Source organism: Bidens hawaiensis, unplaced genomic scaffold, assembly GCF_021521415.1.
Source record: "Bidens hawaiensis isolate Kalapana, Puna unplaced genomic scaffold, B.hawaiensis_p1.1 tig00021689_1, whole genome shotgun sequence".
Classification (NCBI taxonomy): Eukaryota; Viridiplantae; Streptophyta; class Magnoliopsida; order Asterales; family Asteraceae; genus Bidens; species Bidens hawaiensis.
In genome coordinates this window covers 231242-257641 of record NW_027493373.1, presented here as the reverse complement: position 1 = coordinate 257641, position 26400 = coordinate 231242, and the positions used below count along the sequence as shown (strand labels likewise).

Here is a 26400-nt window from a genome sequence, read left to right as displayed (position 1 = left end):
TTATACGACCACTACCATTGTTAATGAGAAGATTTGGTATCTAACACTATCATATAGTAAGGTGTGAAGAGATTATCGCTACCTTATTACCAAGAAGCTCATGAAACAAATATAGATGTACTGCCGCCTAAAGTAACATTTATTATACATGTTACAGTAATGTGACCAACAGTAATGTTTATTATATATGTTACATAAAACAAATATTGATGTACTGCCGCCTAAAGTCTACACTCGAACAGCTTCCTCTTGTAGAAACTGGTATGGTTGGTCGGGGTTATCATTTTCGAGTTCTGGTAGCTCATTGGTATGCTTCTCCCTTTAGAAATTACAATTAAAGTTCCATATTGGCATTCTTGAGTATAGATGTGATCAAACAAAATAATAGAAATCGATGTGACAAGACTTACGTTTTCGAATATATGATGAGACCGATTCCAACAGATAAGAACGACACATAGCATAACTAGCTCACCTGCAACCATGATATTGACAAGAGACATGTAAAAGGAACAAAGTTACCAATAATTGAATACACGAGGTTTTTTTCTTCTTTTTTTGTTACTTTTAATATCATGTTTAGTTGTAGATATTATTCTAGTAATTAGTTATTTTAGTGTGAAATTATTTGACCTGAATAGAACCAATCCCAATAAATTTTTAGATCAACTTGATAGGCATCTTAAGACCAAAACATAATAACACTGGGTTGTGCCAACGATTACCTTTTGTTGATATAAAAACACATGAATGACCACGGCCCACAAAACGGCTGTGAGCAATGAGAGACTGAATAGCGTGGATCCACTTGCCTATAAAAATCCGATTGATAGCTTGTGAGATTTATAAATATCCTTTTATTACTCTTCTTACTATTTTATTTATATGGCACGTGACACGAACCTGCAAAACAATATGAGTCAAAGAACGGAACGCAAAGACTGATATCCCGAAACCAACAAAGGCTAATATCTTAAACATGAAACCGAAGGCTAATCCATATGTATTGTGTCTGGTTTTTTCAGTTTTACAACAATATACAAGAAAGACTAAAACAATACATTGCAAAAATGGGATTCGCTTACAACTTCTGGAGACCAAGATATCGATTCAAGATTCTTCAACTCAAATATCACCCGAACGATTGGGTTAGTGAAATTTGACAAATTGTGTTATTGATTCATAACTATTAACTACGTACATTGACGAAGAATCCTAGTAGTATGAAAAAGGATACATCTCAATTAAGCTCATAGGCATTCCAAATAAGCCCATCATCGCTATTACTTCAACCAGGCCCCCTTTTTCACACAATATTCATGCATATTTGATGGCCAGGCAAAAGTCGTGTATATTATTATATTATTTGTCTAATTCTAGTTTAAATATTATATGAACTTTGGTACTTCAAACGTGTTTATGTGTTTCAGGATACTTGACATTAAGGACACCTATCGGGTTGAATTACGGGCTTGGAACGAAGATGTAGAAGACTTATAATGATTGTCAAGATTTCCGATGCAAAATAGACACCCTTAGCACGGCGCTAAGGGAGTGTAGAGATACTCTAAAGACAATGGCCTAGTATAGTTTTGCTTTAGGTTCCTTATACGTGATGCTTATACGTGTTACCCTACTTGATTGTTCATTACACTTATATACTTATTTCCTTATTTATTTCATGTAATATACAAAAATATACACATGCACACACTCTCATAGTATTCCAAGGTATCCTTGCCTTAAACGCAAAAAAACATTAGTTTTTATATTTTGTTTTATGGATCACAAAATTAATTTGGATCTCGTTATTTAAAATCCCTTAATGGTTGTATTTATATCGGGTTTGTAGCCTTCATAGAGGGCGAAACACTATGAAACAATCATTTGACAAAAAGATTCCAAGAATCGAAGGTGATTTACTTACCTGGGATGGTTGAATTGTAGTGTTCGTCTTCTAGGCCAACGAACCGTGTTATCCATGTCAATACTTTAAGTTGTCGAATGCAAGCGTTCCAGTTGCCTCCTTATATTTTGGTGTTGGAAACATAAAAGCCATGGTGATACGTGGACAAGTGTTTTTAATATCTCGTTGTATCTCCGTTTTTATTATATATTATTATCAAGATTTGAGTCAACAACATGAAAGACGCGGTGATACGTGTCACATGTTCGCATCCATCTATTATTTGATACAAGTTTTATTAGTCGGGATGTCAAATTTTGGTGGTTCATGTACGATTTTCCTGACTATATATAAATTTCAATATCACAATACCTTCAAATTTTCGAATGTCAAAAGTTTGAAACTTACATATATACATACATTTTATCTTTTGATTCAAGTATAAAATAGTTTTTTACTAACATTCTCATCCTCATAGCTCTAGGACTCACAATCATAAAAACCCCATGTTTAAATCATTTCCCTCATACTTAAATCAATTACCCCAAACTTATATCATTTCTCTTTTATTATTTTAGAATGCCTCCACTTCGTCGCCAAACTCGCAAGCCGAGCTCCAGTCGTCGGATGGCCGCTATGGTTGCTAAAGAAATCTCCGTTGTGATTACCGGACTTATAACTCAAATTCAAGCCACCCAACCCACCATTAATCAAACCACACCTAACCCCGCACCTTGCGCCTTGAAAAATTTCACCGGTGCCAACCCATCTCAGTTTCATGGCAAGAATTGTGCCACTACCTTGTTGCAATGGTTCAAAAAAATGGAAAGCCTCTTTACTCTTTGTGAATACCCCGAACCCAAGAAAACCACATACGCCTCAACCATGTTCGAGAGAACCGCCCACGCTTGGTGGAATGGCGTAATGTTCGGCAATGGGGCGGAAGTAGCTATGGCCTACTCATGGACCAAGCTCAAGGAAGTAATGATGAATAAATTTTGCCCAAAACATGAAATCAAAAACTCGAATCCGAATTTTCGGAACTAAAGAAAGAGAGTGGTGACAACTCCGCCTACTCCGACCACTTTCATGAGCTTAGTCTCTTGGTTCCTCACTCGGTCACTCCCCTCGAACGGGCGATTGACAAGTATGTCGGCGGTTTGCCTATGCAAATCCGAGACTTGGTGATGAGTAGTAAACCACAAACACTCTATGATGAAATTACCTTAGCTGGTGCTCTTTCCGAAAACCATGTCAAAGCCGGTACCCTCACCATCTAAAGCTCCAAGAAACCCAATGACAAGAGTACACCCGAACCATCAACACTCACCAAAGTTGACCTGCAACTACAATGTTAGGATTAAACACACACACGAACCGAACACAAACACGAAAGCAGTAAACGAACACAAGGTTTTAACGTGGTTCGGTCTAAACTGACCTACGTTCACGGGTGGCAACTAGATATTCTTTATTGAGTGACAACGATTACAATTACATAACAATCATATATATAGAGATGCGACTAGGGTTAGTATCTTATTAAACAAGAAATCCAAACCGGGCCGGGCCTGCCGTTTGGACTTCAAATAATAAACCGGGCCTACACCAAAAGGCCTACGAAACCCAACAAACTCCCACTTGGAGGCCTTGAGTACTCTCGTCTGCACTCCTAATTGTACTTATGTAATCTAAACATTTAACTTCTAGTTGCCACCGCCTTCTCATCAATTAACCTGAAGGCACGTTGAAGCTCCCCGGAGCTCCAACACGTCAGTCACGGCTAAAACTGCCCCTGACCCGTTCTCTGTCCCTACCGGCTCCCACTGAAACAAACTACCGGATCGTGAGATACCCTGAGAACAAACACTCTCCATATTCAGCAAGTAATTCACTAGAGAGACTTTTACAGCTGGAATACTGGTTTTCTTAATCCACTGTCGACCTGGAACTGTAACTGAAACACGACTTGTGCTCCCACTGTCACGATGTCCTTTGACTGATTTAACCTTCCTAGCTCGTTCATCCTGAATCTTCACTTTGGCTCTGGGTTTGTTACTTGCAAAACGAACCTTCTTCTGCCCACGAGATTCTGTGAACCGGACTTTGTCTTTCACCAAAATTGGATCTACTCCTCTCGGTGACATATCGACCATATACAACGAACCCATTTTCTTGCCACGAGCAAAAACGAGATTCCCTTTGACTACTTTCCACTGCCCATTCCCGAACTAAACATCGTAACCCTGGTCATCCAACTGCCCAACTGAAATCAAAGATTTCTTCAAACTTGGAATAACCCTAACATCTTTCAAAGTCCAAGAAGTACCGGCTGAAGTTATCAAATCAACATCTCCCATACCCGTAACCTCTAGAATATCATCGTTCACAAGCCGAACCTTTCCAAAATCCCCAAACTTTAGATTCTTCATCGTTTCACTACAGTGAGCGGCATGAAACGATGCACCAGAATCCATCACCCAAGAATCAACGTTATCCTCAACACTAAGAACGTAAAACTCATCCTCTGGACATTCTTCTGCAGTGTTGACTTCTGTAACGTTCACCTCTTTCTTACCATTCGGACACTGATTCCTGAAGTGTCCCTTCTCTTTACAACCCCAGCATTCAATATCTTTGCGAGTCCTAGACTGACTCCTCTTCCTGCTCCCACTGCCTCGTTGTTTATCCCTACCTCTACCTTCTGTGACAAATATATTACTTGATGATTCACCTGAACTTCTGCGTCTTGAATCTTCTCCAAGAATCAAATCCCGAATCCCATCAAAAGTAATTTTTGTAGACGAACTACAAACCACAGTCACTGTTTGCGACCAACTGTTAGGTAAAGAGGATAACAACAAAAGACCTTCAACTTCATCATCAAACTTAATGCCGACTGACACTAAGCGGGAGAGGTTCGAATTAAGATTATTAATATGCGTTGTAATTGACCCACCCTCTTTCATTCTCGTTGTCACTAGCTCTCTGATAAGATAGACCTTATTCGCTGCCGAAGGCTTCTCATACATGTTGGATAGTGCCTCCATCATACCACGGGCTGTGGTTTCTTTCATGACGTTAAACGCCACATCGTCCGACAACGACAAAGTAATACAAGCCCTAGCTTTCCTGTCTAACTTCTTCCAATCTGCTTCTGACAACTTTTCTGGTTTTTCATCCTCAAACACTACATCCAAGTCTTTCTGACAAAGTAGTGCCTCAATCTGCATCTTCCACCAACCAAACTTCTGTTCGTCAAACTTCTGTATCGAAATCTTTCCGTCTTCTTCCATGACAATGACTAAAACAAAAAACTGGATAAAACAAAGACAGACACAACAATCGCACGAGCCTGAACTTAACAACTGTTCTACTGAACTCTGTTAAATAATCAACCTATTTTAAAACTCAACGGAATAACGAACTATTAATCAGAAAACTGAAACTTTAACTGAAACGATAAAACCTGACAAACGTTGTTGGCACTGACTCTTCGTTTCTTAAACGCTTCTTCTGACGGTTCTTCAACAAAAAAATATGATATTGATTCAACGCGTTCTTGACTCGTACTTTGACACCCAATAATTATATCTTAGCCTAATTAGCCCACTCAAATTAAACAAGCTGATGGCAGCCCACTAAATTAATGACAATGAAACTTAGAATAATACTTTGGTCAATTGATTCACTTTGGTCAAACACCAAATAAAATAAAAAGAACACTTTTCTTTTCTTTCTTACTTTGCAAAATAGGATCTCAACCCAAATTTATTTATGGGCCAAACTGCCTCAAGAATTGGGCCACACAAGTTCAACCAAATTGGGTTTACTGCCCTTGTATCTAGCCCACTAAGTTAAAAGAAAAACAATATGGGCTACTGCCCTTTGATTCCACGAGGCCCAAAAGAAGAATAATTGGTCTACCAAATTTTTTTTCTTCACGTGCTTTCTTTTGGAACAGTGTGAACTCCAAGAAGATAACAATTCTTGCTTCTTTCTTCTCTCTGGTAAAACACTTTAACAACTTATAACTAACACGTGATCGAAAAGCAATGCGGTGGTTATAGCTTTCTAACAGAACCAACAACCAACAAAACTCAGATCTTCGGGCTGGGTTTAGTAGCGGCGAAACCACGGCTGAAACCCTAACGGCGATCGGAAAACCGTAGGCGGCGGCGGAACCCTAACGCAGTAGGGTGGCGGCGGCTGGAAGGTTTCGCGACGACTTGGCTGATTCAAGGTGTTCTTCATGTGATCCTGAACCTAAGCTTTGATACCACTTGTTAGGATTCAACGCACACACGAACCGAACACAAACACGAAAGCAGTAAACGAACACGAGGTTTTAACATGGTTCAGTCTAAACTGACCTACGTCCACGGGTGGCAACTAGATATTCTTTATTAAATGACAACGATTACAATTACATAACAATCATATATATAGAGATGAGACTAGGGTTAGTATCTTATTAAACAAGAAATCCAAACCGGGCCAGGCCTGCCGTTTGGACTTCAAATAATAAACCGGGCCTACACCGAAAGGCCTACGAAACCCAACACACAATCCATAAACTACTATAACTCATCCCACCACGCCAAAAAGAAAAGCAAACCCAACTATCGAAACTATGCCGTCACACACCCATCACAACCTCAAACACAATCCCAAGCACCCCAAAACTGAAAACCATACTATGGCTGTCACCTTTTGTGTAACACTTGCCAACACCATCATCCTGCTTACTTCGCTTGTCGTCAATTCACCAAGTGTAACCGCTATGGTCACACTAGCAATATGTGTCGAGGAGCCTCTCGTGGACAACCCGCTCCACCAAAATTTGCTTCAACTAACCAAAATCGACCCGCACCGTTTGCTCAAAACCCTCCTCCCCAACCTAGGGCTTGTTTTAATTTTGGAGACCCGAATCATTTCCACAATGCTTTTCCTCAACTTGCCTTTGATAACCAAGCCTAAGTCATGCCCTCACCGTACTACCAAACCCAATCCTACCAAGTTCAAACCTATCAACCTCAAATCCCACAACTCTTGGCTCCTCCGGCTCAACCAATCCAAGCCATGCAAGCCCTCCCTCCTCCTCCAGCTCAAAAAGTCAACCACGGCAACCAAGGGCGTGCCTTTATGATGAATTCCAACCAAGCTCAAGTTTCCAACGATGTGGTGAACGGTACATTTTAGTAAATTGGCATTTAGCTACAATTTTATTTGATACCGGGGCTTATAGGAGTTTTGTTTCTTTTAAATTTGAAGCTATTCTTGTCGTACCTCGTACTAAACTTTCTCGCCCTTTTTCTGTCAAAGTCGCCAATGGTAGGTCCATCACCATCGATTCGGTCATTCAAAATTGTTCTCTTACCCTTTGCAAGCGCGAATTCTCCATCAATCTCATCCCGATGCAAATGGGAAGCTTCGACATCATAGTAGGCATGGATTGGTTAGCTTTGCACCGTGCCGAAGTTTTTTGTTATGACAAATTCATTCGAATTCCGCTCGTCAATGGCAAAACCCTCACATTCCCAAGAAACTTAACTTCATGTCTTGCTCTCGATCTCATAAGTACTTGCGCCAAAAGTACGTTCCATTCCTAGCCCAAGCGGTGGTAAAAGATCCCAAAGAAAAGAAAATTCAAGACATTCCCGTTGTTTGTAAATTTCCCGGCGGTTTTCCCGAAGACGTCTCTGGTCTCCCACCCATTCGTCTTGTTGAATTTTGAATCAACCTTGTGCCCGGCGCGACTCTCGTAGCCAAGGATCCTTACCTTTTAGCCCTTTCGGAATTGCAAGAGTTATCGAACCAACTTCAATAACTCTCCGATAAGGGCTTTATCCGTCCAAGCTCTTCCCCTTGGGGCACTCCCGTTCTCTTCGTGAAAAAGAAAGATGACTCGTTTCATATGTGTATCGATTACCGTGAACTCAATAAACTCACCATCAAGAATCTTTACCCTTTGCCCCGAATCGACGACCTCTTCGATCAACTCCAAGGCGCAACTTGTTTTTCCAAAATCGATCTTCGATCGGGTTATCATCAGTTGCGTGTTCATGAAGACAACATTCCTTAAACCACTTTTCGTACTCGGTATGGACATTACGAGTTATTGGTTATGCCTTTCAAATTAACCAATGCGCCCGCGGTATTCATGGACCTTATGAACCGTGTTTGCAAACCATTCTTGGACAAATTCGTAATTGTCTTTATCGATAACACCCTTATCTTCTCCAATACCAAAGCCGAACATGAACATAATTTACGTTCCATTCTTGATCTCCTAAGAAAAGAAAAACTTCATGCCAAGTTCTCAAAATGTGAATTTTGATTAAAAGAAGTGCAATTTTTGGGCCACGTCGTCAATGATAAAGGTATTCATGTCGAGGTCGTGAAAGATTGGAAAACTCCGTCCACACCCACGAAAATCCGATCTTTCCTTGGTTTGGCCGGGTATTATCGGCGATTCATTCTAAACTTCTCCAAAATAGCGTTACCCCTCACCGCACTAACTAATAAAGGAAAACCTTATGAATAGGGACCGAAACAAGAAGAAGCTTTCCAAACTCTAAAGCATATGCTTTACAATTCTCCCGTTTTAACCCTTCCCGATGTAAACGACAACTTTGTGGTATATTGCGATGCATCTAACCAAGGTCTCGGTTGCGTTCTCATGCAACGAAGTCAGGTTATCGCATATGCCCGACCCAATTCGAGATTCGGAAATTTTATCACGTTTACCGAGTAACTAATATTTTATTTAATTGTTTATTATATTTAATTATTATATACAATTAACTTTGAAAGAGATTCAATTTTAACCCAAAACCAAACTTTAACCCATTTTTGTTCCCACCTTTATATTTGAAGGACCAAACAGCAAAATCTGCATTTTATAATTTTAAAAAACCCATAAACCCTCAACCCAAACCCGTTTGCCCGACCCAGTTCGCAACTCGTAACCCGTTTTGCTGCTTGAAGCTTAATTATCGTTGTAATCTTTGAAATTTATTTGTGTATCTTGATCTTCTTGCCTTAAACGACCTCACCGACTAAGTTAATTAAGAAAACAATATCATAAATTATACGTGTTGCTCCGTCTCAACCCGTTTATGATTAAGCATCATAACAAACATTATAATCTAATTAAAACCTCATATACAATCCATACAACTGCACCAACATAACCCCTAACAGTAATTCGTTATCGGAGCCTTTAAACAGCCGTTCTTGATCAACATGTGGCCGTCCACTATCTGTCGCAATTAAACCATCATCGTTCATCGTTAAGGTAATTAATTATATGGATTATGGTCAGACTAGTGTCGTCTGCAAAACCCTTAAAGGTAATCGGCCAATTGATTAACAATATGGCTGATTAAGATTGTTAGGGTTCATAGTTTGATTTTGTTTTGTTTTCTGCCTGGTTATATTTTTCTGTTTCTGGGTTGTTCTCAAATGATCCTTCAATGCAGTTGGCTGGGTTGTGGGTTATGGATTGTTGGGCTGGAGGGCGCGGGTTCGAGTCTCTCCAGACCCGTTTTTGTTGTTTTCTTATTGTAATTATCCATTTAACAACTATATAAATACATTTAACCATATAATATATATTATTAATATATTAATCGGTATTTTTTTAAGAAACCGACATTTTAACTAGCCACTTTCCCGAACATTTGTTAAAACTATACACACACACACGTGTAAGTATATATAATAGATTATCTTTGAAAGAAATATATAAAGGGTTTGATATTTACAAAGGGGTTTAATTTAATATATATATATATGTATCTATATATATAATGTATCAGGTATTAAAAATATAGTTTAAGTATTTTATAAAAGATCATATTATTACTTAGTATTTACTATCTATTATTTACAATATCTATTTAAAAATGAATCGTTATTAATAGTAAATATATAATTATATACATTAAATGTATTTTGGTTTAAAATAATTACTTAACGCAAATCTCTTAATAAAAACTATAAAAATCTTTATATTATTGGTTTAAGTATTCGTATGTATTATTTATGTTAAAACTTTGATAAATAATGGTAATGATCCAAAATAATAAAGTAATAAATAGATTTGTAAGATTACACTCAATCATCAAATCTTGAACCTCTATCTAGTTTTAGCTTTGTTATACTTCAGATTTATTTTCCCAATTATTGTAATTAGGATTCTTGTTGGTAATCCCTGAATAGCGTAATTCATAACTTCTTGCCGTATTCTTTCTCGCTTTGCTTAATTGCTCAGGTGAGTAATCACTCCCCTATTTTACTTATTTCTAAACCTTTTTGGTGACATGTGCGTATCTTATATATATTTATCTATTATCTAATATTCAAAACCGCAACTGTTAATCCTTGTGTGTATATCAGTTTATGCTTAACTTGCTTTATTGGAGCACTATTTGCTTACTTCGGCAACCGATGTCCATTTTTATGGCAACGGTTTAGTCCTTTCTTGGTAACCAATGTCCATTTATATGGATTGGTTGATCCATTTCTTTATGGGTTGATTAATTGTTTATGTGATGTTCGCTATTTGCTTAACTGTTTATTCTCACATGAACAGTTTGCCTCTTTATTTATTTATTACATATTATTATTGTTGTGTCTTAAACTGGTGTTTTACTCACATACATGTGTTGTTGACAAATATTCTATTTTATACGCATATGCAGGTTATCGTAGAAATTTAATGCAGGTTGGCGAAGAATTAAAAAAGAATTTAGTTAAAAGAATAGTTTAATCAAGAAATATAAAATTTGTATTGTTGTATGAATCATGTACTTGTTTGTATTGATTTATTTGATAATTGAATTAAATTAATAGATATTGTCATTTAAATATTGCATGATAGTACCTTGAGAGTTGTAGCAATCAGTTCACGCCCCGACATTTCCGCCTTAGGTTGGGGTGTGACATGTACAATCCAAACCCTTAAAGATATGCTTCGATCTTGTGTTCTTGATTTTGGTGGAAATTGGGATTCTCATCTCCCGCTTATTGAATTCTCTTACAACAATAGCTATCATTCTAGCATTGATATGGCTCATTTCCAATCTCTTTATGGTTGTAAGTGTCTTTCACCAATTTGTTGGAACGAGATTGGTGAAACCCAAAATCACAAGCCACTACCGATCGTATCGATCAAAAACGCAAAAATCTTCTTGCTGCTAGAATTCGTCAAAAGAGCTATGCCGACAAACGGCGAAAGCCTCTCGAATTTAATGTTGGCGACCTTGTCCTTCTCAAAGTATCCCCTTGGAAGGGGGTAGTCCGTTTTGGAAAAAAAAGGAAAACTAGCCCATCGTTTCGTAGGCCCATTCAAAATCCTCGAAAGGATTGGAAAAGTGGCTTATAAGCTCGATTTACCGCAAGAACTTACCGGTGTTCATCCAACCTTTCATGTCTCAAACCTTAAAAAGTGCTTAGCCGAAGGTAATCTTCACATACCTCTCAACGAAGTACGTATCAATGAAACCTTGAAAATGATAGAAAAACCAGTTGAAATCGTGGATCGCAATGAGAAACGAACCAAACGTAGCCACATCCGTTTTAACGTCCGTTGGGAATCACGGCGTGGCGCTGAATTTACTTGGGAACGAGAAGACAAGATGAAGGAAAAGTACCCGCATTTGCTTATTACGGATTCATCTTAATTTTGGGACGAAATTTTTTAAAGTAAGGAAGACTGTAACATTTGTCATTTTTCGGTTTAACTTGCATTTGTATTTGTATCAAAAACCCAACCCATTTTGATCTTTCGGATTCGTCGTTATTAATAAAATTTTGGATTTTATGTTTCACAAATGTCGGGTCAAGAAAACATCCTTTTCAGTACGTTAAAACACCACTTTATGATGAAAAACGACTTAAAACAAACTTAAAGGACTAATTGTGTCAAACACCTCTTGTTAGTTTGACCATTTTTAACCAATGAAATGCAAGTTACCTCTTATGTGTAAACCATACTTTTCCCACTATAAAAACAAGCCTCATGCATCCATTTTGGTTGCTCCTTCTTCTCCAGATTCTCTCAATCTAAGATCCTAGTATTCTTTCTTCAAGTTCTTAATAGTTTGACTTCTCAAGGTCAATCTAATACTAATCTTTATTTCTAACTAATTCTTGTTACTTAAAGCTTGAAGTTGCAACATATATATAATATACACCCCTTGTTTCCTTCGGCTTTCACTTCTCCGGTCACGGTCGGTTGAAGTGTTGTGCTACAAGGCAAGGCTACATGGAGGACTATTTTAGTCCTTGATATATACTTAACTTATGCTTTAATTTTGTTTATGCTTATCAATATTGTTTAGTCCTTACTTACTTTTAGTTTCTAAATCATTTTTAATAGTTCAATGGTATTGGGTATGTGGCCACCATTTTCGGTTTCATCCCGAGTCAAGAGCCGAAACCAAAACCGAACTTTTGTTTAAATACTTTATTGTTAACATATTGTATGAAAGATTTGAGTATTATTATTTTTAAGTTTATTTTAATGAGTTCTATGGCATAGGATATGTAGCCATAATTTTAGGTTTTATTCCGAATCAAGAACCGAACCAAAACCGAACTCTTGTTTAAATGCTTTATATATAAAATGATTTATTAATATGTTACAAGCAAGATTTGTGTATTATAATTTCTAAGTTCATTTTAATAAATTATATGGTATTGGGTATGTGGTAACCACCCTCGGTTTTATCCCGAGTCAAGGACCAAACCAAGACCGAACTAAACCGAGTTCACATGCATAAGACACATTAGTGTGTTTTGAGCCACCGAATCTCATATTTTCTCCAAAACTATTTTATAAATTAATTTTAAATTGTTTTCTCAAAATACTTGGTATGTTGGATCTAACTTGATCTTATAAAATGTTTGGACCGACAAAACCAAACACTCGCTTAACGGACGTCGAGGTTCTTCTTAATAGAACTACACACTTGGTTAAGTTTCTTTTGATTTCATTGAGTTATCTCATAACATTTTGGAATCTCGGCTTCAAGCTTGACCAATTATCAAGACTCAAACCGGCAAATCCGAACGCTCGTAATGTCTCGTTTTGGTATCTATTTAACTTTGCAATATTGCAATTATACCCAAATATTTACTTAACAAAGGTTAATAAAAGAACTAATAAATACGATACCGAGACCCGACTTCGAGTAAACTTACTTTTAAAAAATCATTAGTTTAATTCCTTATGTGTTTACATTTTAGCCTTCAAACTTAAATTATTTATTTTACTTTAAAGCTTCCAAAACCATCTACTAACTCAAGACCCTTTTTAATCTAGGTCTTGCCCGTTGAACCTACCCTTCCCCCGTTTTATCGCAAACTATCCTTCAAGTTACTTATTCTACGTGAGTGCATTTCATCCCCCCCCCCCCTCCCGTTTTCACTTTTATACTTTGGGGGTAAGATGCATACTTATCCAAAACAAGAACGGTTTATAATACTCTATCTTAAAACCCCAAACTTTAGGGTGTATGATACTTAGAATACTTGCTCTATTGTGTGTTATATGTTTCATATGTTTTACATGCACGAGTGTTTATTTTATGTTGTTGTGGAACGCAATAAGTATGATCATACATAACCCTAATTGACTTAGCCTTGTGAAAGTAGCATATGGCATCATCATCCGAGTATGTGGGTTATTACCGATTAGAAAGGATCCTCATTTACATATGTTTTATATACCACAATCGATGCTTTTATTTATAGTCTCATATACGTTTGTGGATTTCACTCATATTATATATATATATATATATATATATATATATATATATATTCAAATCTATAAAATTGCTCACCAACATACGTGTTGACAAATATTATTTTATGCATTGTTACAGGTTTGGTTATTAGAAGAATGAACAATATTTATTTCTTGTATTTGGTATTTATTTGTATGAACTAGATGCGCTACTTTTGTGATTGAATGAAATTAATGAGTTGATTAAATATTGTCACTTTAATAGTGTCTTGTGTTCATGGGCGATCCGTTACACCCCGGCACACCAAGAACAAGATTTGAGCCACCCGAACACCAAAACAGTAATCTTAACCAGTTTATCTTAACCGATCATTTTACTATGAACTAATTTGATTGTTCCCACACCAGAATCGGAAAGTAGCGCTAAACACAGCCCTGAAACACATAGAGCTGCCCATACAAACTGCCATAAAGAATACTTAGTGCCCAGAAACAACCTAGTCAGAATTATGACCTAAACGACCGTCCTACATTCGAGTATTGCGGCGCTTGTAATTGATGAAAACTGGAATGCTTTATTAACTGTAGCCAGCCAAAAACAATATCATTCACATATCCATTTAATCAACCAACATATTCAAGAATAGACACTATTCATCACTGTGGTTTTAGCAATAATACCAACCAAGATAAGTTCCATGCACAGCTACAAATGCCAAGAGGACGTACCAATACCAGCAAATTTGCAAAAATATTAAAAAATATTAGATTTTGAAGACATGCCAACACTCATCAAAGTTAAAGATATGTGAACAATAACCGAACCGAAAAGCAACGAAACCGAACCAAAATTAACGGATAAACGAACTAACCGAAAATCGGTTATCGGTAATCTTTTTCGTACCTTTAGTTAACCGACCCGAACCATTCATATTTTCATATATTTCTAGCTTTTACATATGTATTTATACCTCTATTACATGTGTTTATTCTCATAAATGTATTTATACTTTCAATTCATGTATTTTTGTACCCTCAATTAACTGAGTTGAACCAAAAATCGATTGGTTAATTTGGTTTAGACTATTTAACCGAACCATGCACACCCATTAGTCCATTACATGTAGCTTTTGACGGGCATACAAGAAGATGGTTCCATAGACCAAGGTTAGAGCCAAAGCAGCTGAAAATGCAAGAGCAAATGAAAAAGATGCTAATTGACCCAATAACACGACATATAACACCCTCCTAAACCCTCTAAATATTACACCAACGCTATTCATTTTTAAAATTATTTCCTTTCATTTGTTGGTGACGGAATCATCTCCGCGATAGCGAGTTGATTATGCATTTATTATTCATTAACACCTACCAAAACAAATCAGATAAACTCAATAATTAAGAACAAGTTAATTAATTAGAATCATAAACATTGAAGGGAATCTATATATTATGCATTTATGCACGCACAGAAGCTCATAAGGGCCAATGAAAAAGATGCTAATTGACCCAATAACACAACATATAACACCCTCCTAAACCCTCTAAATATTACACCAACGCTATTCATTTTTAAAATTATTTCCTTTCATTTGTTGGAGACGGAATCATCTCCGCGATAGCGAGTTGATTATTCATTAACACCTACCAAAAAAAATCAGATAAACTCAGTAATTAAGAACAAGTTAATTAATTAGAATCATAAACATTGAAGGGAATCTATATATTATGCATGTATGCAACCTAGTTTAGCACATAGAGATGCACAGAAGCTCATAAGGGCCAATGAAAAAGATGCTAATTGACCCAATAACACAACATATAACACCCTCCTAAACCCTCTAAATATTACACCAACACTATTCATTTTTAAAATTATTTCCTTTCATTTGTTGGAGACGGAATCATCTCCGCGATAGCGAGTTGATTATTCATTAACACCTACCAAAACAAATCAGATAAACTCAATAATTAAGAACAAGTTAATTAATTAGAATCATAAACATTGAAGGGAATCTATATATTATGCATTTATGCAACCTAGTTTAGCACATAGAGATGCACAGAAGCTCATAAGGGCCAATGAAAAAGATGCTAATTGACCCAATAACACAACATATAACACCCTCCTAAACCCTCTAAATATTACACCAACGCTATTCATTTTTAAAATTATTTCCTTTCATTTGTTGGAGACGGAATCATCTCCGCGATAGCGACCTCAACCCATTATTTCAAAGAACTTACTAGTAATTCTGCCCAAAATGCTGCGCTGCGTTTACCGTCACCTATGATTGAGTCTTCGGATGAGTCGATCAACGCTTGCGCCAACGCCGCTTCCTCATAGTCTTCCCACTTTTTCCTTTCCACCTTTTCGGTAGTTATTTGATCGACATCAACCTTCTTTTTATGGCTTCGTTTGCGACGAACTTGCAGTTCGTCTACTTGGGTTTCGGTAACTTGGGTTTCGGGTATTGGGGTTCGGGGTGTTTGGGTTTGGGTTGGCGGAGGCATAAACGGCATTGGCATTCGATACAGCATATCGTTGGGAAACGGTTGTATGGTTAGAGGCATTACGGATAGATGTTAGTTGGTATAGAATGGGTTGGTAGGGTCGTTGTTGTTTGCGAGCATATTAGCCCACCACCTTTGAGAAGGATCCCACGAGTTTGGGTTTGGGTTCGGGTTTGAGCTCGAGCTCGTGTTCTGGTTTGGATTTGGGTTCAGGTTTGAGCTCGAGCTTGTGAAATTTGAGAAATGATCCGTGGTAGAGAGTTGAGAGATTTTTAAGAGTGAAATTTGATATTTGTTTGAGTAAAAATTGATAAAATTGTTTGTATTATATAGAAAATAATTAGTTTTTTTTTGTTTTAATAGCCGTTGAACTAGCCGTTAGGGGGGGACCAGATTTTGAACAACAACGTCGGCCGTTGAAACGTTGGGCATGTCCGCGCCCAACCGCCAAGGGCGTCCCTTGGTGGTGTCGACGCCCAACGACGCCCACCATCCTTGCCTATATCGCCCCATAGCGACCGGTCTAATAAGATGGGTCTTCTCACTTTAGTTACCCAAAACTGAAAAACATTATGATACAAAATTATTCCCACGTGAACATAGCGGCAATGTTTTTCTGGGAAACATGTCAGAGAATGTCCATACGAGTGGTACATATCCAAAACTAAACATGCTAAAAACCATTTTAGTTTTAGTTGACTGTATTTTAAGTCACCAAATTCTGTCACTTTTATAATATAGTCAATGTGCTTGTTATTCAAGAAAAAACTAACGTCCAACTTTTAAAAAAAAGTAATATGAGGCCGTCGGTTGATTTTGTGCATGTCATTTGCAAATAATTTTAGAATCATGATCAACATAGTCCGTTGACTAGTAAAAAACAAAAATTTGGATTTAAATAATCCCATGTTTTATAACAAGCCTACTAGCAAGAAGATGAGAAGAGAATTAGGAAGAGAATAAGTTTATATTATTAATTGGTGTGTCATACAATGAAATACCAATTGGTATTTATAAGAGGAGGAAAACTTAAGGAACAAGTCAATCTATATTTGGTGGTTGATAATCATAATAAGAAACATAATAATATCTATATTCATAACACTCCCCCTTGATTATCAACTTCATACGTTTTATGTTGCCTCATTAAAAACCTTGTCAGGAAAACCCAGTGGGACAAAACCTTAGCTAAGGGAAAAAGGGTGCAGCCTGATGAGAATCAGTTAAGCTCCTTGAGTCTACGCATCCCGATCCCATGAACCAGTTTCTTAAATGTTGAGGTCGGGAGTGATTTGGTAAACAAATCTGCTAAATTGTCACTGGAACGAACTTGTTGGACGATAACATCTCCACTCTTTTGCAAATCATGTGTGAAAAAGAACTTTGGCGAAATATGCTTGGTTTTGTCACCTTTGATATAGCCCTCCTTAAGTTGAGCAATGCATGTTGCATTATCTTCGTGTAAAACGGTTGGCCCCTCGTCTTCGGAAGAAATACCACAAGATCCACGAATATATTGTATTACCTTCCTTAACCAAAAACATTCTCGACTAGCTTCATATATTGCTATTATTTCCGCGCGATTAGATGAAGTAGCGGTGATTGTCTGCTTTAATGAACGCCATGAAATTGCAGTACCTCTATATGTGAACAAATATCCAGTTTGAGATCGACCTGTATGAGGATCAGAAAAATAATCTGCATCTGCAAAACCAACCAAACTTGTTTTCGATTGGTTAGTGAAATACAAACCCGTATCTTTAGTACCTTGGAGATATCGAAATATTTGTTTGACCCCATTCCAATGTCTCCTTGTCGGGCATGAACTATATCTTGCCAATAAGTTTAAAGAAAATGATATATCCGGTCGTGTATGGCTAGCAAGAAACATTAGTGCACCAATTGCACTTAGATATGGTACTTCTGGACCAAGAATTTCTTCTCCATATCCCGGAGGTCGGAATGGGTCTTTCTCAACATCCAGTGCCCTTACAACCATCGGAGTACTTAATGGATGCGATTCTCCATATAAAATCTTTTGAGTAATTTTTCTGTGTAATTTTCTTGGTGCACAAGGATTCCATCTTTAAGATGTTCAATTTGTAATCCAAGACAAAACTTTATCTTTCCAAGATCTTTTATTTCAAACTCTTTTTTCAAGTATTCAAACGCCTTTTGGAGCTCCCCCGGAGTCCAATTATATTCAAGTCATCGACATATACAGCAATTATGACATATTCAGATTCTGACCTCTTCATAAAAATACATGGACATACAAAATCATTTTTATATCCTTCTTTCAACAAATATTCACTAAGGCGATTATACCACATACGTCCAGATTGTTTTAGCCCATATAAAGATTTGTTTAACTTAATTGATAGATGTTCTCGAGAACTAGATTTACATGATGTTGGCAATTTGAATCCTTCCTGAAGTTTCATGTAAATATCAGTTTCAAGTGAGCCATAAAGGTAGGCTGTCACAACATCCATTAGACGCACATCAATCCCTTCTTGTATTACCGGACTAATAAGATAACGAAACGTCGTCGCATCCATCACTGGAGAATATGTCTCCTCATAATCAATTCCAGGTCTTTGAGAAAATCCTTGTGCTACCAATCATGCGGTCGTGCCTTATATCGCGTAATCTCATTTTTCTCATTACGTTTTCGCACAAAGACCCATTTATATCCAACGGGCTTTACACCTTTAGGTATATGGACTACAGGTCCAAAAACTTCTCGTTTCGCAAGGGAATTTAATTCTGTCTCAATTGCGTCTTTCCATTTTGGCCAATCATTTCTATTTTTACATTCATTGAATGAATTTGGTTCTTGATTCTCATTGTTTTCCATTACTTCTAGCGCTACATTGTACGAAAAATTGTCATCGACGTCGACTTTATTTCGGTTCCATACCTTTCTAGACATAATATAATTTATTGAGATCTCTTCGTTTTCAGGTACCTGAGGTTCTTCTGGAACCATTATGTCTAGTGTCTCTTCAACAGACTCCTTTTTAGGCATTGCAGTTACCTCGACAAGACCATCTACATTACTTGCTCCTTTTTTCTTTCAAGGATTTTTATCTTTAGAACCGATTGGTCTACCACGCTTTAGGCGTGCATTAGACTCATTACCAATACGTGGTTGTCCATCAGGGACACCAATTTTTATTGGAGCATTAACAGCTGGTATGTGTGACTTAGTCACTCTCTTCAGGTCAGTAAATGCGTCTGGTAATTGATTTGCTAATTCTTGTAAATGAATTATCCTTTGAACTTCTGTTTCACATTGTTTAGTTCGAGGATCAAGATGAGATAATGATAGTTCATTCCAAATTATATTGTTTTCCAGCTGTTTTTCATCTCCCCCTAATGTTGGGAAGTTTGATTCATCAAAATGACACTCACCAAATCGAGCCGTAAATAAATATCCCGATGATGGCTCTAAATACTTAATGATAGATGCTTATTCATGTAACATCCCGAAATTTCCAAGTAATATTAATTATGTTACTTAATTATAGAGAGAAAGTTTACCCGGGTTATCAGGAAATAAATAATAGAATAGGAGTTGGTATGGGTCGGGCTAGTGTTGGGTAATGGATGTGGGTTGTGGACTTGGATTAATTAGGATGGGTTAAATGAGAATGGGCCTTAGGTCCATGGGATCTCAGGGATATAAATACCCTAACACCCCAAAATATCTTCACTCTATCTTTATCCAAGCACACTCCACACACACATACACTAACTTCGCCGGAACCGGGCCGAGCCAAGGGAAGAATCGGACTGATCCGAGAGTGAGAGAGGGCGACTAGTTGCGTTAACAAGTTAAAGGAGATCCAAACAAGCCCAAAAAGGTATGATTTTTGATCTTTGAAGTTTAAAGATCCAAGCTTTTAGTGTATAAACGACCAAAAAATGGTCGGGTAGCGTAGTGGGTGATATTGAACCATAGCAAGGGTGTTAAAATCGCTCGAAATGCCGATCAGAAACTAAAACAGCGGCTGCCTGGGCAACTTCGCCTTCATCTGGGCAACTTCGCCTTCAAAGTGACGAACTTCGCCTGCAAGCTAAGTTCGCCTGATGAACTTCGCCTGCAAGCTAAGTTCGCCTGATGGCAACTTCGCTGTAAAGTTAAGTTCGCCTGATGACAACTTCGCCTGAGGCCAAGTTCGCCTGATGACAACTTCGCCTGAAGCCAAGTTCGCCTGATGGCAACTTCGCTGTAAAGCTAAGTTCGCCTAGCTGGTAACTTCGCCTAAAGCTAAGTTCGCTTAAGGTTAACTTCGCCTAAAGTCAAGTTCGATTAGAAAATAAATTAAAAACCTAATGAAAAATGTGTTAAGACCCCAGCCAGGGGCTCTGCCCCTTGGACCCTGCTAGGGGCTGCCGCCCCTAGACCCCGCTGCCAGGGGCGCTGCCCCCGGACCCCCGTTCGTTGTGGGTAGTAGTTAAGACTGGAAAGATGACATGAGTAGTGATAGTTGTTTGATACGTGTACTTGTTATACAGTCAGCCGTGCACAGCTGAAGAAAGGGATTACGATTAACGGTGAACGTAACCGTGTCCAGGTGAGTTTCTAGCCCCATTCCTTGTTATGTTTTCGGGGCTGTGTGCATACTCGATGTGTTGTTAATACATTTATCCTAAGTGATAAGTGTATGTCATATGTGATATGTGTGATAGATATGAATGATTGTTTGTCGGTACGCGAACGATCTTCGGATATTGCGCGTACTGTCAGGTTAAAAATAAAGGTACGAATATTATATATCGAAGATGTATGAATATTTCAAATGAATACTTGTCGGGGCGTGAACGATCTTCGGATATTGCACGTAACGACAAGGGGTATGGTTGTTAAATGAATGAGGTAAGGAATGCCTAGAGTGTTCTTATGTTATAATGTAAGTATGTGTATATAGGTACACGAATGGCATGTGAGTTCTACGTTCGACATAGTAAGTTAGGATGGCAAATCCCTCTAGCTTCTGTCGGACATAGACTCGGCTGGTGATGGCGTAGTTAAGGACTGCGAGCCTTATATGTGAAGTAGATGATATATGTAAACGTAGATAAGGACTGCGAACCTTATACGTAATGTAGATAGGCGTCAGCAAAGGAAAGGACTGTGAACCTTATACGTGCTGTATTTGTAGCATAGGGGAGGACTGCGAACCTCGTACGTGCTATGAATTAGGTTGCAACACAGGGAAGGACTGCGAACCTTGTACGTGTTGTGGATGTATTTCAGCATAGGAAAGGACTGTGAACCTTATACGTGCTGATTTTGTAGCATAGGGAGGACTGCGAACCTCGTACGTGCTATGAATTAGGTTGCAACATAGGGAAGGACTGTGAACCTTGTACGTGTTGTGGATATACTATGGTATAGGGAAGGACCGCGATCCTTGTACGTACCATAAATGGTGAACATAGGTAAGGACTGCGAACCTTGTACGTGTTCACGACCTTGAGTACAGGTATAGACGGTGAACTATGAACGTACTCTCGGTAGACTGAGGTTAGTGATTGTAGATATGTATGTATGTATGGTAGCAAGTATGTATGTAGAACAGAAGGGTAACTAGTGAAGTATGGATATGTATCTACAGATATGTATGTATGTGTATGTATTGTATGGCGTTCGATTAACTAGAACTCACTCAGCGTAGCTGACTTTTAGTATGCACGCAGGTGAGCTGATTATAGAGTTAGCATGAGGATGACACACGGCATGGATTGAACGGCTGGCATCTGAAGAAAGAAGTAAAGATGTTTTAAATATAAAGTTTTGTGTTATGGTATCAAAGAAAAGATTTAATGTTTTGTAACAAATGATTGATGTTTTATATTCCGCGAAAAGTTTTAATAAACTCTGATTTGAAGAACTGTGTTTATGAGTAAATCCGACGCTAAAGTAGGGTCACCGGGTTCGGGGCCTTACAATTCATACCCAATATATATTCCTAGCCTCCTTTGAGGTCCCATCTTTGTGCGTTGTGGTGGAGCGATTGGAACATATACGGCACAACCAAAAATCCTTAGATGGGAAATATTTGGTTCCTGACCAAAAACCAATTTTAATGGGGATGAAGTATGATAACTCGTTGGTCTGATGCGAATTAGTGTTGCTGCATGTAAAATCGCATGCCCCCAAGAAGTAACTGGTAGTTTTGATTTCATAATCATCGGTCTTGCAACCATTTGAAGTCGCTTGATAAGCGATTCGGCAAGCCCATTTTGTGTATGTACATGAGGTACAGGATGCTCTACACTTATCCCAATAGACATGCAATAATCATTAAATGATTGGGATGTAAATTCACCAGCATTATCCAGTCGAATTTTCTTAATGGGGTGATCTGGAAAATGTGCTCTTAGTCTTATCAACTGAGCAAGTAGTCGTGCAAATGTCATATTACGACTTGATAGTAAACACACATGTGACCATCTAGTTGATGCATCAATTAGCACCATAAAATATCTAAATGGTCCACTAGGAGGGTGTATGGCTTCACATACATCCCCGTGTATTCTTTCCAAGAAAGTAAGGGATTCGGTCCCCACATTAATTGGTGATGGGAGAGTAATCAACTTCCCTTTTGAGCATGCAACACATGTAATGTCCTTAGTCTGAAGAACCCTTTGGTTCTTCAAAGAGTGCCCACATGAATCTTCTATAATTTTTCGCATCATTATTGAACCAGGATGGCCTAACCGGTCATGCCAAACCATAAAATTTTCTTTGTCCATAAATTTCTTGTTTATGACCATATTAGATTCAATTGCAATAATTTTAGTGCAATACAAACCGGTGGCAAGTGCGGGTAGCTTTTCTAATACATGCTTTTTACCCGATTTCATACTTGTGATTTGAAGGTACTCATTATGCTCATCACTTATTGTCTCAACATGATATCCATTTAGACGAATATCTTTAAAGCTTATTAGATTTCTTTGAGACAATGGTGAAAATAAAGCATTGTTAAATTTAAATTGTGTTCCACCAGGTAACACAATACAAGCTTTTTCAAAACCCTCAATTAATTTTGTACTACCGGATATAGTACTAATGCTTGCCTATTTTATAACTAAATTAGAAAAATAGTTCGTTTTCTTGAGAATTGTATGTGTAGTTGCACTGTCTATTAAACATATATCTTCGCCATTAATAGGGTGTTTAGTTAACCACTCCATATGCTTCAAATAAAATAAAAGTTGCATAAATAAAACATTTAAGATACTACAAGCATAAAAAAATCCCAAAACATAATGTCTAGTGTGCTTCAAAACAAAACATAATCTCAAACATAAAGTCTAAAAGAAACATCAAGCAAATAACATAACTTAAACCAAATCATTCATATGTAAAAAAATTGGAAGCATCCAACTGGGTTGTATCAGCTAAAATATCACCAGAATCCAAATTAATTGGATCAGCAAGGAAATCATCATAACCCAATTTAGTTGCATCATTAGTAAAGTCATCATCATCCATGTGAGTATCTTCATTAAGGTCTTTTTGACCACCGGAGTATAAACACTTCCATCATCATATGTGAAATGTGTCTCAATTTCTTTTCCTTTGCCTTTGATGGATTGTTGGTAAAGCTCCACCAAGTGTTTGGGCGTTCGACATGCACGAGCCCAATGGTTATTACTTCCACACCTATGGCATGCATTTGGTGTAGTTTCGCATTTCTTTTTACCATTTTCATCATTAGATTTCTTTTCATTACCATGCCACTTTTAGTGGGCTTTTGGGTTTCTAAACTGAACACCATGATGATTCCCTTGGTTACGACCATGACCACGACCACGTTGGTAATCGCGACCATGACCGCGTCCACGATTTCCACTTTGGCCATTATATGTTGCCACATTCGCTTCTGGGAATGGGGCTGTACCAACTGGACGGGTCTCATGATTTTTCATGAGAAGCTCACTGTTTTGCTTGGCCACAAGCAAACAAGATATACGCTCTGAATACTTGGTGAAACCCCTTTCACGATATTGTTGCTGCAACAACATATTTGAAGCATGAAAGGTGGAGAATGTTTTTTCCAACATCTCCTTATCAGTAATGTTTTCACCACACAGAATCAGTTGTGATGTGATTCTAAACATTGTCGAGTTATACTCGGATATAGACTTAAAGTCTTGCAATCTTAAGTGAATCCACTCGTAAAGAGCTCTCGGTAATATTACCGTTTTATGGTGGTCATACCTTTCTTTCAAATTTGTCCAAAGGACAAGTGGATCCTTAATAGTTAGGTATTCAGTTTTCAAAGCCTCATGGATATGATGGCGTAAGAAAATCATGGCTTTTGCCTTATCTTGGATAGTTGATTTATTTCCTTGTTTAATTGTATCACCAAGATTATTAGCATCCAAGTGGATTTCAGCATCCAATATCCATGACAAATAATTTTTTCCGGTAATGTCAAGAGCTAAAAACTCAAGCTTTACAAGATTTGTCATAGCGAACTATATAATAGCAATACAATTGAGTTAAATACTATGAAAATAAGACGACAACACAAATACTTGTATAATAGATACTAGTTTTTAGGTGATGTATTTTAATGAATTCAATCTTGTCATAAATTAGATTTCATAAACTGTGAATATAATTTAGTTTTTAATGGAATGAAATTTGAGACACGATTTATATATCTTTGTTAATATTATAAAATTTATATGTATTCATAATTTAGAAATCAATATTAAAGAAATCAACATAGAAAGTATATTATATTTTCTACCGAAATAACTTTCATATTTATAAATTCCATATTTATTTTAAAAACTGAACAATAATTTTTTTTGTAAACAGACAACATGAACATATGAATTATTTTGTGATGTATAAAAGAAGAATTAAGCCAATCTCTAACACACCCAATATTATATGAATTACAATATAGATTATGTTAGAAGATAGGAGCAGGAATAAATACAAGTTAATTAATGTGGCATACCTTATGATGATTCAACTCCAAAAGCAATTCGTGCTGATAACGTGTTTTATAACAATCCTACTAGCAAGAAGATGAGAAGAGAATTAGGGAGAGAAAAAGTTTATATTATTAATTGGTGTGTCATACAATGAAATACCAATTGGTATTTATAAGAGGAGGAAAACTTAAGGAACAAGCCAATCTATATTTGGTGGTTGATAATCATAATAAAAAACATAATAATATCTATATTCATAACATCCCAACTATTATTGACAAATAACAGTCCCAATTTACGAAATATTAGCGGCAAATTGGATTTTAATCATCTCAGATATCTTTTATTGGACAACAATAATCTCAACTTAGGTTATTCCGACAAGTGGTCCAAAATTTTAAAAAAATTGGCTCTCAATGGTTCTCTATTAAAAAAACCTATCGGCTTTAAGTTTTTTCCGAATTTAAAACTGATTTATAGGGTTTTTGGTCGGAAGCAAGTCGATTTGTGTAAAACTTAGCTTGAAACGATACTCCAAATAGCTTAATTTGAAGTTCAAACACCCAACTTGAAGCACAACTCAAGCCGTTTGGAGCATCGTTTCGAGCTAAGTTTTACATCAATCGACTTGTATTCTCCTTCCGAACAAAAAACCTACAAAATCAGTTTAAAATTCGGAAAAAAAAACTTTACGCCGTTAAGTATTTTTACAAGGGAGCCAACTTTTTAAAATTTGGGACCGCTGGTGGAAATAAAATAAGTTGAGATTATTATCAACCAACAGCATGTATTTGGAATTATTTAAATCCAATTTGTCAATATTAGCTGGTGGTCCTACCTTTTAACATATTTTCCATCAGCAGATCCTATCTAATAGAATCCTAATGTCATTAATCGCTGGTCACCGAAAAAACGTTTTGGCCGGAAAACTCAACCTAAACACCGTTACCACAAACTTACCGCCACTTGCACACCTTCGTTGACCACTATCACCCCATCATTGACACCCACCACCTGAACACTAGACTCACCACCATCTACCGCCACTTGAGCACCACCTCAATAACTAGGGCTTTTACTAGAAAAATTTTTCTAAAGGTCCAATCTAATGTTACAAAAACCTTTTGGATGAAAAGGTTAAGTTTCCAGCTCGGGATTCTGTTAGTCAAGGTATATTGGTGGAAAATATGTTAAAGCTGAGACCGCCAACAAACATTTTGCAAGTTGGGACGGTTATTTTCCAATAGTC

General features: G+C 37.2%; 1 protein-coding gene and 2 pseudogenes across 1 annotated transcript; all 3 read right to left on the bottom strand.

The window, feature by feature from the left end:
- Positions 1–197: 197 nt before the first annotated feature.
- On the bottom strand, positions 198–15828 carry LOC143564031 (uncharacterized; annotated as a pseudogene).
- Positions 15829–17397: 1569 nt separating this feature from the next.
- LOC143564030 (secreted RxLR effector protein 161 pseudogene) lies at positions 17398–18177 on the bottom strand (annotated as a pseudogene).
- Positions 18178–23942: 5765 nt separating this feature from the next.
- On the bottom strand, positions 23943–24674 carry LOC143564029 (uncharacterized). Its single transcript, XM_077051429.1, has one exon. It carries the CDS (start codon positions 24672–24674, stop codon positions 23943–23945), a length of 732 nt encoding a protein of 243 aa, XP_076907544.1.
- Positions 24675–26400: the final 1726 nt, after the last annotated feature.

What these genes read in the sequence shown, in the direction of transcription:
- LOC143564029 (XM_077051429.1), bottom strand. Translation starts at nt 24,674, where the DNA reads ATGACAAATCTTGTAAAGCTTGAGTTTTTAGCTCTTGACATTACCGGA.